This window comes from Schistocerca cancellata, chromosome 10 (assembly GCF_023864275.1).
Source record: "Schistocerca cancellata isolate TAMUIC-IGC-003103 chromosome 10, iqSchCanc2.1, whole genome shotgun sequence".
Classification (NCBI taxonomy): domain Eukaryota; kingdom Metazoa; phylum Arthropoda; class Insecta; order Orthoptera; family Acrididae; genus Schistocerca; species Schistocerca cancellata.
The window spans coordinates 140,284,366-140,298,957 of record NC_064635.1 but is presented as its reverse complement, the minus strand read 5'-3'; the positions used below and the strand labels follow the sequence as shown (position 1 = coordinate 140,298,957).

Below are 14,592 nucleotides of genomic sequence, written 5' to 3'. Positions count from 1 at the left end.
GACCCGATGATCTCAGCAGTTTGGTCCCTTAGGAATTCACACACATTTGAACATTTTTTACTTGTATGAGGCACAGGCAGGTTTGTATCATGCAAAAGTTCATAAATATTGTCTATTACATGTCACTTAAGACAACATCAAAGCTTGTCTGAGTAGACTTTGTCGTACAGGTAAATATTAAACTTTTAACGTCGATGGTCTCAGGATGCCATGTGAGAAAAGTGCGGGTTGAGTTCTAATGACCAATATTTTTGTAAACAGTGATGGTTTCCATGGGAGAGGTCATTCTGTTTGAGGTAACTCAGCACACTGCAGCATACCGCCCACATTTGGTCACAAATGAGCAAAGTTGAAAGCGAGTAGTCACAGCTCCACCTGCAGGCTTGTGTGGGTGTTACACTGTATAATGCATACATCCCAGTACTGCAAGGCAAGCAAGGATAGCAGGGATGGAAACATGTGACACAGTACTACCCAAGGAAAAAAAAAAAAAAGGTTGGCTGCCAAGTGCAAGGCTTATTTCAGTCGACACCACATTGGGCAACTAGCACGACGGTGATGAGAATGATATCATAATGAGGATGAAATGATGATGAGGATAATGCAACATCCAGTCCCTGAGTGGAGAAAATGTCCGACCCGGCCAGGAATCGTACGAGGGACCGCTTGCATGGCAGGTAAGCATGTTTCCACCCGGATAAGCAGGGGGACCAGTACCCACTTGGTAGATGACACAAGTCTTTTTACACCAGCAGCCACCAATATGTTTAGCACCTTTGCTGTAAGGCATAGCAAAGCCCAAACAACATATGTACTTAGCCACTTTGTAATGAAGTCATAGCTCTGACGCCACGGCAGTGCATCGTGTGAACACCCTGTGGACTCCTCTTTGCAGGCTACAGGTCGACTCCGCATAAGGGCAGTCTGTCCTGTGGCACCTGGAGCCATCGCCAAAACAGGCCAGCATCAGCCCTGGGAAGAAGTTGGCCAGCCACAGACTGGGGTAGGGGGTGCAGAGGGGGGAGGGGTGAAGTAGGTCCGTCCCATTACACCGCCAGCCTGCTGCCTTCTGGACTGTGCAGAATTCACGAGCTGAGCCACAATGCAGACGGTCAGTGCCAGATGAGGTCGCCCCAAGTTAAAGTCACCACTGACGGAAGCACTTGTGTCGCGAGCAAACACCTGGCCCTTGCTGTGCTCTGTAAGCATTTTGGGGTGCAGCACTCACTAGGTGGCCGAATGCCGCTGCCAAGCTGCTGCTTCCTCTAGTGAGGTATGGCGGGGTGTCATTATAAACTGTTGGTGAGTACAGATCTCTTTAACTGGCACCACGCGGTGTAGCCCCAAACCGTCTCCACCAGTTTACCTACAACTGGTACTGCAGTAGTCTTAGAAATTTGGCAGAGATGGTAGGATGTTTTCACATGGAACTATTGAGGGTAACAAAATTAAAAGTAACTGGAGAAGAGAAAGCTTATGCGGATTATATGGAGGCTCTCAAGGGAGCTGAAACACTTGAAGAATTTAAAAGGGGGCTAGTTCAAAGATATAGCAAGCAAAATAATACCAGACATTTAGAGAACAGTCGCACATGGTATCAAAGAGGTATGAATAACTGGTAAAAGAATTTGTGCACAGGATGAGCAATGTTAATGGTTGTATATATAAGTAGAGGAAAAATACTATGCTGAATAAAGTTATTTTGTGTTAGGATGTACAGAATGCCCTTTTCGCATTTTTAAGAAGTTTGCCTTCGGAAATGTGGAGGAGAGTGCGAACAGCAGTTCCATTTGGTTTGTGTGCAGCTATTAGATTGGCACTAGAATGAGAAGAAACTTATATGTCGATCTGGTTGCAAGTTGGACGAGCATCGTCTTCAGATAATATAAGATGTTACGACTGTGGACTGATGGGTCATATGTGGAGGTGATGTTGATAGCCATGAAACTGTGGGAATAGGGGCAGAGGTCAGAATGGTGGTAATGGTAGTTTCAGAGGTACAGGACCAGAGAAGCAGCAGGCGTTAAACGCCAAAAGGAACCTGAAATCCACCTACAGATATTCGTAGTAAAATTAGATGCTATAAGATTGTATGCAGATGGTGTGAGAAGTGGGGAAGAGGAATTGCTGGATGTTTTTGGATGGACGGTGAATGTACCTGTTGCCAGTGGAAATCTGGTGGTGGCAGCCACCACAGTACAGATGGGATGGAGTGAGGGATGAAGATGTCACCGTTGGGACTGCTGGACGTGGAGTTTGCTCAGGCATGGCAGTGTGTGGAAGGTGTGCCACAGGCGAAGGCTATAACACGGTTATGGAGTCGGATTTCTTGCATCAGCATTGTGCCAAAATCGACTTGCACAGTGCATTGCGGAGCTTAATGGGAAAACGTTTTCAGTTGAGGAAAGGGTTGCCAGTGTAGGAGAGTCTGTTGTTGTTGTGGTCTTCAGTCCTGAGACTGGTTTGATGCAGCTCTCCATGCTACTCTATCCTGTCCAAGCTTCTTCATCTCCCAGTACCTACTGCAGCCTACATCGTTCTGAATCTGCTTAGTGTATTCATCTTTTGGTCTCCCTCTTCGATTTTTACCCTCCACGCTAAATTGGTGATCCCCGATGTCTCAGAACGTGTCCTACCAACCAATCCCTTCTTCTAGTCGTGCCACAAACTCCTCTTCTCCCCAATTCCATTCAATACCCCTTCATTAGTTACGTGATCTACCCATCTAATCTTCAGCATTCATCTGTAGCACCACATTTCGAAAGCTTCTATTCTCTTCTGGTCTAAACTATTTATCGTCCACGTTATACTTCCATACATGGCTAGACCCCATACAAATACTTTCAGAAACGACTTCCTGACATTTAAATCTATATTCGATGTTAACAAATTTTTCTTCTTCAGAAACGCTTTCCTTGCCATTGCCAGTCTACATTTTATATCCTCTCTACTTCGACCATAGCAAAACTCCTTTACTACTTTAAGTGTCTCATTTCCTAATCTAATTCCCTCAGCATCACCCGACTTAATTAGACTATATTCCATTATCCTCGTTTTGCTTTTGTTGATGTTCATCTTATACCCTGCTTTCAAGACACTGTCCATTCCGTTCAACTGCTCTTCCAAGTCCTTTGATGTCTCTGACAGAATTACAATGTCATCGGCGAACCTCAAAGTTTTTATTTCTTCTCCATGGATTTTAATACCTACTCCGAGCTTTTCTTTTGTTTCCTTTACTGCTTGCTCAATATACAGATTGAATAACATTGGGGATAGGCTACAACCCTGTCTCACTTCCTAACCACTGCTACCCTTTCATTCGTCTGTAAAGAATTCGTGATAGTATTTTGCAGCTGTGACTTATTAAACTGATAGTTGGGTAATTTTTACATCTGTCAACACGTGATTTCTTTGGGATTGGAATTATTATATTTTCTGGAAGTCTGAGGGTATTTCGCCTCTCTCATACATCTTGCTCACCAGATGGTAGAGTTTTGTCAGGACTGGCTCTCTCAAGGTTGTCAGTAGTTCTAATGGAATGTTGTCTATCCCGGGGGCCTTTTTTCGACTCAGGTCGTTCAGTGCTCTGTCAAACTCTTCACGCAGAATCATATCTCCCATTTCATCTTCATCCACATCCTCTTCCATTTCCATAATATTGTCTTCAAGTACATCGCCCTTGTATGGACCCTCTATACACTCCTTCTACCTTTCTGCTTTCCCTTCTTTGCTTAGAACTGGGTTTCGATCAACGTTCTTGATATTCTTGCAAGTGGTTCTTCTTTCTCTAAAGGTCTCTTTAATTTTCCTGTAGGCAGTATCTGTCTTAACCCTAGTGAGATAAGCCTCTACATCCTTACATTTGTCTTTTAGCCATCCCTCCTTAGCCATTTTTCACTTTCTGTCGATCTCGTTTTTGAAATGTTTGTATTCCTTTTGCCTGCTTTATTTACTGCATTTTTATATTTCTCCTTTCATCAATTAAATTCATTATTTCTTCTGTTACCCAAGGATTTCTACTAACCTTCGTCTTTTTACCTATTTGATCCTCTGCTGCCTTCACTATTTCATACCTCAAAGCTATCCATTCTTCTTCTTCTGTATTTCTTTCTCCCATTCCTGTCAATTGTTTCCTTATGCTCTCCCTAAAACCCTGTACAACCTCTGGTTCTTTCAGTTTATCCGGGTCCCATCTCCTTACATTCCCACCTTTTTGCAGTTTCTTCAGTTTTAATCTACATAACCAATAGATTGTGGTCAGAGTCCACATCTACCCCTGGAAATGTCGTACAATTTAAAACCTGGTTCCTAAATCGCTGTCTTACCATTATATAATCTATCTGATTTCTTCTAGTATCTCTAGGGTTCTTCCATGTATACAACTTTCTTTCATGACTCTTGAACCAAGTGTTAGCTATGATTAAGTTATGCTCTGCGCAAAATTCTACCAGGCGGCTTCCTCTTTCATTTCTTAACCCCAATCCATATTCACCTACTATGTTTCCTTCTCTCCCTTTTCCTCCTCCGAATTCCCACGACTATTAAATTTTCGTCTCCCTTCACTACCTGAATAATTTATTTTATCTCATCATACTTTTCATCAATTTCTTCGTCATCTGCAGAGCTAGTTGGCATATAAACTTGTACTACTGTAGTAGGAGTGGGCTTCGTGTCTATCTTGGCCACAATAATGCATTCACTATGTTGTTTGTAGTAGATTACCCATAATCCTATTTCTTTATTCATTATTAAACCTACTCCTGCATTACCCCTATTTGATTTTGTATTTATAATCCTGTATTCACCTGACCAAAAGTCTTGTTCCTCCTGCCACCGAACTACACTAATTCCCACTATATCTAACTTTAACCTATCCATTACCCTTTTTAAATTTCCTAACCTACCTGCCCGATTAAGGGATCTGACATTCCACGCTCTGATCCGTAGAACGCCAATTTTCTTTCTCCTGATAACGACGTCCTCTTGAGTAGTCAGCGCCTGGAGATCCGAATGGGGGACTATTTTACCTCCGGAATATTTTACCCAAGAGGACGCCATCGTCATTTAATCATACAGTAAAGCTGCATGTCCTCGGGAAAAATTACGGCTGTGGTTTCCCCTTGCTTTCAGCCGTTCGCAGTACCAGAACAGCAAGGCCATTTTGGTTAACGTTACAAGGCCAGATCAATCAATCATCCAGACTGTTGCCCCTGCAACTAATGAAAAGGCTGCTGCCCCTCTTCAGGAACCACACGTTTGTCTGGCCCCTCCGTTGTGGTTGCACCTACGGTACGGCTATCTGTATCGTTGAGGCACGCAAGCCTCCCCATCAACGGCAACGTCCATGGTTCATGGGGGGAGAGTAGGGGAGTCCATTAGATATGAAAAACCATTCAAACCGTGAACAATCACATTACGGCTCGATTTACACAATCGTGTACCTAAGGCTACTGGCAAACCACTCTACTACACTGTTATGTCTAACTTATCGGTACAGACGTTGTGTATGGTCTGGGACCACTGGAAGTTGATGAAGTACTGGATCAGGCAGGTTCCTCAATGAGAAGTGAGTGTACAAAAGCTAAATGGGGAAAATGTTCTGTATTCGTAGATAAATACAGTGCCAGGAAGTTTAAGTTAACGAAGGGTTTGTTACTGGCTAATGTGGTATCATGGAGTGGCGATGCTCAAAAAACAATCGTAAAACGCCACTGAAACTGCATTACAACCTGAAGGGAAGCACCTAGAGAGACTCTTGGAATTTACGCATTTATTTTTTCCGAAAGGGCTGTTGCCAGCAGCGCATACAACGCAGCACAAAATACTAATTTGCAATGAATCACCAGTTTGCAGCAAACATACAGGGTACCGAGGTACCTGCAGCCAGTTCTGGAGCATCTCATCTATCTGCATCTGAAGGAAGGGACTATTAAGGGAAGCAATAGCCCATAGGGGGAGGGAGCGCAGAATTGTCGTTGCACCCAAATAATCAACAGCTGGATCACGAAACTATAGGTTTTGTTGCGATTGTCGTTCTTTGAATACCAACATTGTGATGGATACCCTTTCCCGAACATCGCAGAAACCTTAGACTATTTACGACAGTGCAAGTATTTTTCGACGATGGACTCAAATACCGGCTACCATCAGTTAGAAATGGCTCTGGAAGACCGACCTAAAACAGCATTTTCTTCGTCTTTGGGGACATTATCAATTCAGGAGGATGCCTTTTGGATGGAAAACGCGACGAGCCTGCAACATTCCAGAGTCTGCTTGACGGGGCTCTCTCAGCACTGAAACCATGTGTGCGCACGGTGTACCCTTATAATATAACCGTCTTTGCGAGTGACGTGATGTAGTGCATACAGTGGCCAAGGGGGGCAGTCCTGAGATAGGGGCAGTAAATTTAACGTTGAGTACAGAGAAGTGTAATTTTGTGTTAGAGGAGATGGCCCACCCTTGTCACAAAATTAGTAAAAGGGGGGATTAAGATGGGCTCAAGATAAGTAAAAGCCATACGTGGATTTCCTGTACCCAAAACAGTGAAGGGACTTGGCATCAGAAATTATTATAGAATGTTTTTAAAAGGATTTGCAGATATTGCCAGACTATTAACGCAATTATTGCTCAAGAAATATTCAAAGTGTGTATGGTCAGAGGATTTCCGGTGTACTCTTAAGAAAGTGAAAGATACTTTGACGGCGAGTCCATTCTTATTGATTCCAAATTTCAATAACGAATTAATTCTGTTATGTGTTGTGTCCTAACATGCATTCTGTTGTGTGGTGGGTCATCAAAGCAAACGAACTCTGCAGGGAATAATTACTCCATGACGGAAAACGAAATGTTATGTCATGTATATGGAATCACCTACTTCAAGTGTTATCTCAATGGATACAAGTTTCGGTGATAATGGATCATGCAGCGTTGAAATGGTTGCTAAGGTCGAAAAATCCATCCAGTAGGTTGACAAGGTGAGCAGTACGATAAAGTGCGAATTCGGGGTCATACATAAACCAGGAAAGTGACATGGAAACTCAGGTGGATTGTGTAGGAAAGTAGCTGTATTGAAAATAAGAGGTAATGAGCTCAAATCATGGCAGACAGTACAGGAGATGGATGACAAATACAAAAAGTTCCGTAAACAGTCACAGTTTTGTGTGCAGGATGGGTTGTTATGCGCATAAACTAAGCTGAAACCGAGAGTGGTGGTACCAGCACAGTTGGGATTTGAAGGGTTACAGGAAACGCTTGATCACTTGTGAGCCAGTCGTGGGGGATGCGGCTCTGCCAAGAGAGTACTGGGAGAGGAACTGGTGGGAAAATAGGAAGGTGGACGTGGATCAATATGTGCCGAATAGCATATAGTGTGCACAGAGAGTGGATTTGTGTCGGACAAGAGTACCATTCCAGAGGTTACCGTAAGTATTAGGACAGTTCGAATTGATCAGGACTGAGGGATTTTTTCAACGTAAGACCTGCAGAGTACAAGTATCTAGTATAGATTACAGACCATTTTTCGAGATACATGGAAATGGTCATGACGCCCAACCAACATGAAGAAACAGTGGCGCAAGTGGATACTGAAATTCGGAGTACCTGAGATGATAAGACAGATCAGGCAACCAAATTGATGTCGGGTTTTTTCAGAATTGTGCTGGCTGTGTTGACAAACAGTCATGTATATCTTGAAGCTAATGGAGGAATGGAAAGGGTTCATAGAGCTATAGGGAAAATGTTAGGATACTATGTGGGCGCACGGCATACCGATTGGGATGTCTGTTTAAGGTGTGTGGTCTCAGAATAGAACTCGAAGCAGCTTACGAGTGCAGGATTGTCACCGTATGAGGTAGAATATGAGATGCCGTCACCGTTTGACATGTTAAAAGCCGAGAAGGGTAAAACAGTAGAATCCCTAAAGAGTTTGCAAGAGTGTAAGCGAAATACGGAACATGGTGTGCGGAGCTAATACCGAGGCACTAGAAAAACAAGAAGAAACAGTGAGCTATGCATTAAGAACGCCGCAGTACACGTCTGTCGACTTCCTATCCTCTGAAGTGGATAGCAAATAAATATCTTGCAAGATATCAGGGGCCATATCAAACTGTGGAAACTATGTCACCAGTAAAAAATCCATCTGTCGACAAGGATGACGATTGTGCATCTGGGACGTCTGTACATGTGGGACGTCTGAAACCGTTTACAACGCGTCCACACGTTATTCCAGGAGTTGTGGGCTGAAACAAAAGAAAAAAGCGAAAAGGATGTTGCAGATGGGAGGTTGCAGACGAACCAAGGACAGGAAATCCGTGAGTGTTAAGACATAGGACATAAGAGGATGTTTGAGGTTTTGTGTTTGTTAGATATAAACATAGCACAATGTACACTGTAGTCCACATATAGTGCTGCGGAGCAGTAAAGGACCTTTAGGGGGGGGGGGGGGGAAGGGTAACAGGAATCCCTGTCTTCAGGCTGGACACGTCAGGAGACAAGACGGCAAAGGTCCTGAACAGGGTAGTGGGCGCTGGGTCAGGAAACGGGAAAGGCTGACACGAAAGAGATGAGCAGTTTGCGAACATGGGTTGTACTCTGCCTTCGATGAAGTGATAGTGGTGGCGAGTTGCTACGAACAAGGGAAGCTCAAATTGGCAGAAAGCTCAGAACTGGATGGAAGAGGAGGGCACAACACATCTACCCCTTTACACTTGCGATACATAGTGTTTCGACATGATACACCTATTATCTCTAGTAAATAGGATTTTAATTTGTTTTGTAGTTGTCTGTGTGAAAGACTGAAAGAAACAACATTTCAATGGGAAGTTTTTTTTTCCTTTATTGAATTTCGATTTCCTCCCAGAAGGGGAGGGGGGACGGGCTGGAAGCAGCGTAATATGCCGCTCTCCAGCTTACAGAAGAGTTAAAGACATAATGAGGAGACATCAAAACAATAAAAACAGGCCATAAAACACAGACTGTTGAAAACTGGAACATGGCGAAAAGTTGAAAATTTAAAAGTTAGAAACAAAGGGTGGGTGATGCTGATTAAAATACACAGTAATTAGACAGGCACAGTTAAAAGACACGGCGAGAGTTTGGTTTCTGTTTGCTAGAGTTTAAAAACACACCTAGCGGTAGTATGGTGTCTGTTTGCAACACTGAAAGGGGATACACAACACTGAACACTCACTTAAAACTGCGCTATAGAGGAGACATGACAGCAGATGGGGAGGGGAGGGGGGAGGACCCGGACAGATGAGGGGGGAAAAAGGGGGGAGGAGAGGAAAAGAAAAAATGGGGAACTTATGGAGGGAGAGGATATATAGGAAGTCAAAAGGACTCGGGGGGAGAGAATGGAGTCAAAGAGAGGGTAGGCAGGAAAAAACTGGATGAGAGAGGGAGCCCAGGAAAAGAACAGAGGGAGGGAGGGGGAGGTGATCAGAGTTGATATGAAGGATAAATGGAGGGAGAGAGGGCATCATCCAGGAGGGGGACTTGACGGAATCCACCTTGGGAAAGGAGATGAGGGGTGTAGAGATGGAGGGTAGGGGGGACACAACGGTGAAGCCACGGCAGCAGGCGGGGATTGGAAAGGAGCTACCAGGGCATGAGGGGGATCAAGTCGGCGGGAGTTGTAGAGGGTGTGGATATGATTGAGGAAAAGGAGCAGACGGGGGAAAGGAATCAGGTCATAGAGGATCCACAGGGGGGACGGGAGGTGTATAGGGAAGGCGAGGTGGTGTGCATGGCGCTGAAGGATCTGCAGGGACTTTAGAATTGGGGGAGGGGGGCGGATATCCAGACGGGAATGGCATAGCAGAGGATGGGACGGATCAAGGATTTGTGGGTGTGGAGGACAGTAGAGGAGTTCAACCCCCATGTCCAGCCAGAGAGAAGTTTAAGGAGACAGAGGTGGTTTTGGGCTTTGGCTTAATGGTAAGCGTGGGACTGGCATTTTGTAATGTATGTACAACAATATTCTGGTTGTTTTAATGGTGTACTGAGACGAAACTTCGTTTCTTTGTTATCATATGTTATCGAGTATGCTGAGCTACCTAATTTCAAAGCTGTAAACAATGTATAGCAATGTTTTGGATTGTATACCAGTGTACAGTCTGCGTTTATGTTTCAACTAGAGACTAGTTTCGTTAAGCTTTGACGAGGGCGCCATATAGCGCCTGTTATTGTACATTACAAAATGTTCAAAAGTGTGTGAAATCTTATGGGACTTAACTGCTAAGGTCATCAGTCCCTAAGCTTACACACTACTTAAGCTAAATTATCCTAAGGTCAGACACACACACCCATGCCCGAGGGAGGACTCGAACCTCCGCCGGGACCAGCCACACAGACCATGACTGCAGCGCCTTACACCATATTGTACATTGTGTACGTCCAATTTTGTTTCTTGTGTTTCTATACTATGTTCATGCTCTCTAGTGACACAATGGGTTACCAAGCAAATGGAGCAATGTTAGCAAGTTAGTAGTCTGTCAATGCTACATGAAAGTACAGTGACTTTCTTTTTGCGGAACATAGTAAAATTATGTGCTGTATTCCATATGGAAGCTTGCTGTGTTTGATACACTACAGTGAGGTTTATGTTTATCTCATGGGAGTTTGCGCCATGACAATGATTAAATATACATATGTATGTTTCATTTTCAGACTTGGGAATTTGTATCAGCCATATGATCACTGTGTCACAGCAGGACACATCGCAAGAATATTTTACGGTATTTATCCTGGTGTAGTTTTATCTATGCTGCATTAGGACATGGAATGAACTTTTGGGCAAGAATAGGCATAACTTGTAGTGACTTGGCTATGGCATCATAGCCTCAGTTGTCTGGTCTCATTGTTTCTTGTAATTATTGTAAGATGTATGGTTATAATTCTCATTACACAGCGTGATTCCTGAAGATATGTTAATATTTAAATATAAACATAGGTCCGCAAATGTTTAGTTACCGAGGCACGGTTAATAAAAGATTTTGCTTGAAACTTAGCAACTTCGCTAGTATCAAGCCATCGCAAAAACTGTACAAGGTTAAAGTAAAGCACGATTTCCATTTATTTTGTTGTTATTGATCTGGTGAATCTGATAAAACATGTCCCAGACATGTATCTGTTGCAGTTTTCCAGATCATCCAGAGAAGGCGCCCACTCATTGAAAATCCAACAACCACTGTATTACTACGGGTTTCAACGTTTTCAGACTCGACCAACGCCCTTTTTAGGTACTGTCGCATCAGAAATAAGTCGATAATCAAATTCACTTTGATCAGTGTTCCAAATGCAGTGTGGCTGTATCGGTAAACTTGCAGTTTTATGGTTTACTTCTTCAACAAAACGGGTCCCAGCTTGGCGATTCTCTTGGTCATTCTGTAGGTCTCTGGCTGAGATGACAAAGGTGACGTGTCTGCCGTACATTATGTATTCTCTCTTGAGACGTACTACGGAAGCAAAAGAACACTTAAACTTGTCTTGCTTTTTGCACTGATGGGCGCAGTGTCCATTCGTTGCTATGTCAAATTGGGACAGCATGTGTTGTTTTATCTCAGTTTTTTGTTTGCCTTTTTTCCTCGAAATGGACGTTCAATATTTAAAACCTTCCCAACATTAAAGGCTTCGGTCATTTCGCTATACATGGATGACAATACTGACACGTATACTAAACACGTCAACTACTGACCGACTGGCGTGTTACCTCTCCCTTCCTCGAAGACTGCCAGCGCTGTTGTGTACAAACCGAGACCGACACGATCACACGCCGGCGCAGGAGTGGATAGAAACGTGAGACGGGTGAGTGTGGAAATGTTTAAACACAAATTCCCGTTCGAGCCAAAAGACGTCGCTTGTTAGTTGGTTCCCTGTCACCTTTAATGCTAGCTTTCCAAAGATGAACGCCATCTCACAACAACGACATAAAATGTAATGCACAACACAGCACGTGTTCCACTTGGGATGGCTACCGATGCGTTATAAAAACCTTATGTGAAAACTATACTTACACTTTTCTAATCGAGGCTACGAATATCGCTGTAAGACTCTATGAAACATGCGTGCAACACTTAAATAAATAGCATTCTATCTGGTAGCCTATAATACCAAAAGCAATGAAAGACTAAACATCAGAAATGTTACAAGGATAGTTCATAATAATCGCTTGACTCCCACGCGACACAAAGCAGTTGTCATCAAATGGAGTTCTGAACCATGAAATGTCTATAGGAATAACGGAAGCAAATATTACCTTGATTGTCGGCTCTTGAACGGTAGACTGTGACTTCAGGATCAGATCCTAAAAAAGAAATTCACAGAAACGTGAAAGAAAAATCTGAACACTTATTTTATTACTTCGTATACAATTTGTTATTCAGTATCACACCCTAACTTATATCAACTTAAAAAAAACTAATATTTTTACCTGAAATTGAGTCTGCGTCACTGTAGCTGGTAACTGTGACTAATGCCACAAAAATGCGGATGAACCAAGTAACGCTTGTGCAGCTCATAATGCGAGGACACAGGTATCACGCCACGTAAAGAACGTTTCCCTCAAAATATCTTCACCAAATGTGCACACTGTTGCACTACCTGTAATTTTATGAACGTATATAGTTAGAAAACTAATTTTCAATCAACAAGCTTTCTTGCCAATTAGCTAGTGAAAATTTTTTGGATTACATCTTTTGAAGAGATTTATCCGACTTTGTTCCGCACAATATACAGGGTGTTATATTGTAACAAATAAGCCCTCGGTCACAAATATTAAGTCAAAATTGACCTGGTTTCGACGCTACTATGAGCGTCGTCTTCAGAATGAGACTAACTGTACTAAAACATTAGGTATATAGTACATTAATAAAATTAAAGTTTGTACTGACTCGAAAAGATGCAGTACTTACAAGCCACATAGTAAAAAAGATCTAAGCCGGAAAGGCGACGTCATGAACACTTGTGAGATGGCGAGCCGCTAAGGGCTCCTCGTACTGTGAACAAGGGTTGCAACAAGACTTATGTTTCAAAACTCGATGGCAGACCTTCAGGAATGGACTCCTCATAAAAAAAAAGGCTGTATCAACATGGGTTTCCAAACACACAGTTACTGACAAGGGAACATCCCCATCGCACCCCCCTCAGATTTACTTATAAGTTCGCACAATGGATAGGCCTTGAAAAACTGAACACAGATCAATCGAGAAAACAGGAAGAAGTTGTGTGGAACTATGAAAAAATAAGCAAAATATACAAACTGGGTCGTCCATGCGTAAGATAGGCAATATTAAGGGCAATGTCAGGGGAGGAGCGCCGTGGTCCTGTGGTTAGCGTGAACAGCTGCGGAAAGAGAGGTCCTAGGTTCAAATCTGCCCTCCACTGAAAATTTTGCTTTCTTTATTTTCGCAAAGTTATGATCTGTCCGTTCATTCATTGATGTCTCTGTTCACTGTAATAAGTTTAGTGTCTGTGTTTTGCGACCGCACCGCAAAACCGTGTGATTAGTTGACGAAAGGACGTGCCTCTCTAATGGGAACCGAAAACATTTGATCGCAAGGTCATAGGTGAACCGATTCCTCCACAGGAAAACACGTCTGATATTTTGTATACGACACTGGTGACAGCATGTGCGTCACATGACAGGAATATGTTGTCGACCCACCTAACTAGTACACTTGGCGAATGGGTGAAAAGTTTATTCTACCTTGCCCGATTTAGGTTTTCTTGTGGATGTAATAATCACTCCAAAAAAAGTGATGAAAACATAAGAGTTTTTCACATAAACTGAAAATAAAAAGTTAAAATATTCGAGCAAGGAAAGATTTGAACCAAGGACCTCTCATTCCACAGCTGTTCACGCTAACCACGAGACCACGGAGCTCATCGCCTCACATTCCCCTTAATATTGCCTATCTTACGCATGAACGACCCACTTTGTATATTTTGCTTATTTTTTCATAGTTCCACACAACTTCTTCCTGTTTTCTCGATCGATCTGTGTTCAGTTTTTCAAGGCCTATCCACTGTGCCAACTTATAACTAAATCTGAGGGAGGTGCGATGGGAATGTTGCCTTGTGAGTTATTCGAGCACGTTGCTGTTACGGGCCCTGACATCCTTCAGCACGCACACAGGAAGTATACAGCCAGTGTTCGCCCTTCGTGTACGTAGCTGACGGCATGTCCGTGGTTAGTCACTGTGGCGAGCGGTCAGCTCTGAAGTGGCACACTAGCACCAGGAACGTAAAGATATCCGTAGCCATTAGCGAAGGTGTGTACGGCGTGGTTTGGAAGTCCTGTTGCCGTCGTTTGCAGCCTGGAAACCTACAACCGACAACTCGCGACCACGCACGGCATTCACCGTTTGTCGGCTGGCAATGCATTGGAGGCGCGTCACTCGTACCACGAGCAGTACCCACTGCGCAGATTACGAGACCTAAAGACATTTTTGATCGCCACCTCTGTAAACACGGCAGTTTTCACACGTGCATCAGGCAGCAGTGACAAGTCAATATGTACAGTACCAGAGGATGTTAACACGAAAGCGTCGATCTGGCGGTGGTTCCTTCAGCAATGTGCTGTGGCGCAGAAACTTG

General features: G+C 43.4%; 1 protein-coding gene across 1 annotated transcript in view; it reads right to left on the bottom strand.

Annotated features, from left to right (window-relative positions):
* Nucleotides 1-14,592, bottom strand: part of LOC126106199 (speckle-type POZ protein-like) — a 56,796-nt gene that overhangs the window by 935 nt on the left and 41,269 nt on the right. The window contains exons 2-3 of the mRNA XM_049912433.1: nt 12,428-12,597; nt 12,254-12,301 (exon numbers count right to left, since the gene is read on the bottom strand). Of these exons, the coding sequence (XP_049768390.1) occupies nt 12,254-12,301; nt 12,428-12,515 (136 nt within the window). The 5' untranslated portion in view covers nt 12,516-12,597. The remainder of the gene's footprint in view (nt 1-12,253; nt 12,302-12,427; nt 12,598-14,592) is intronic.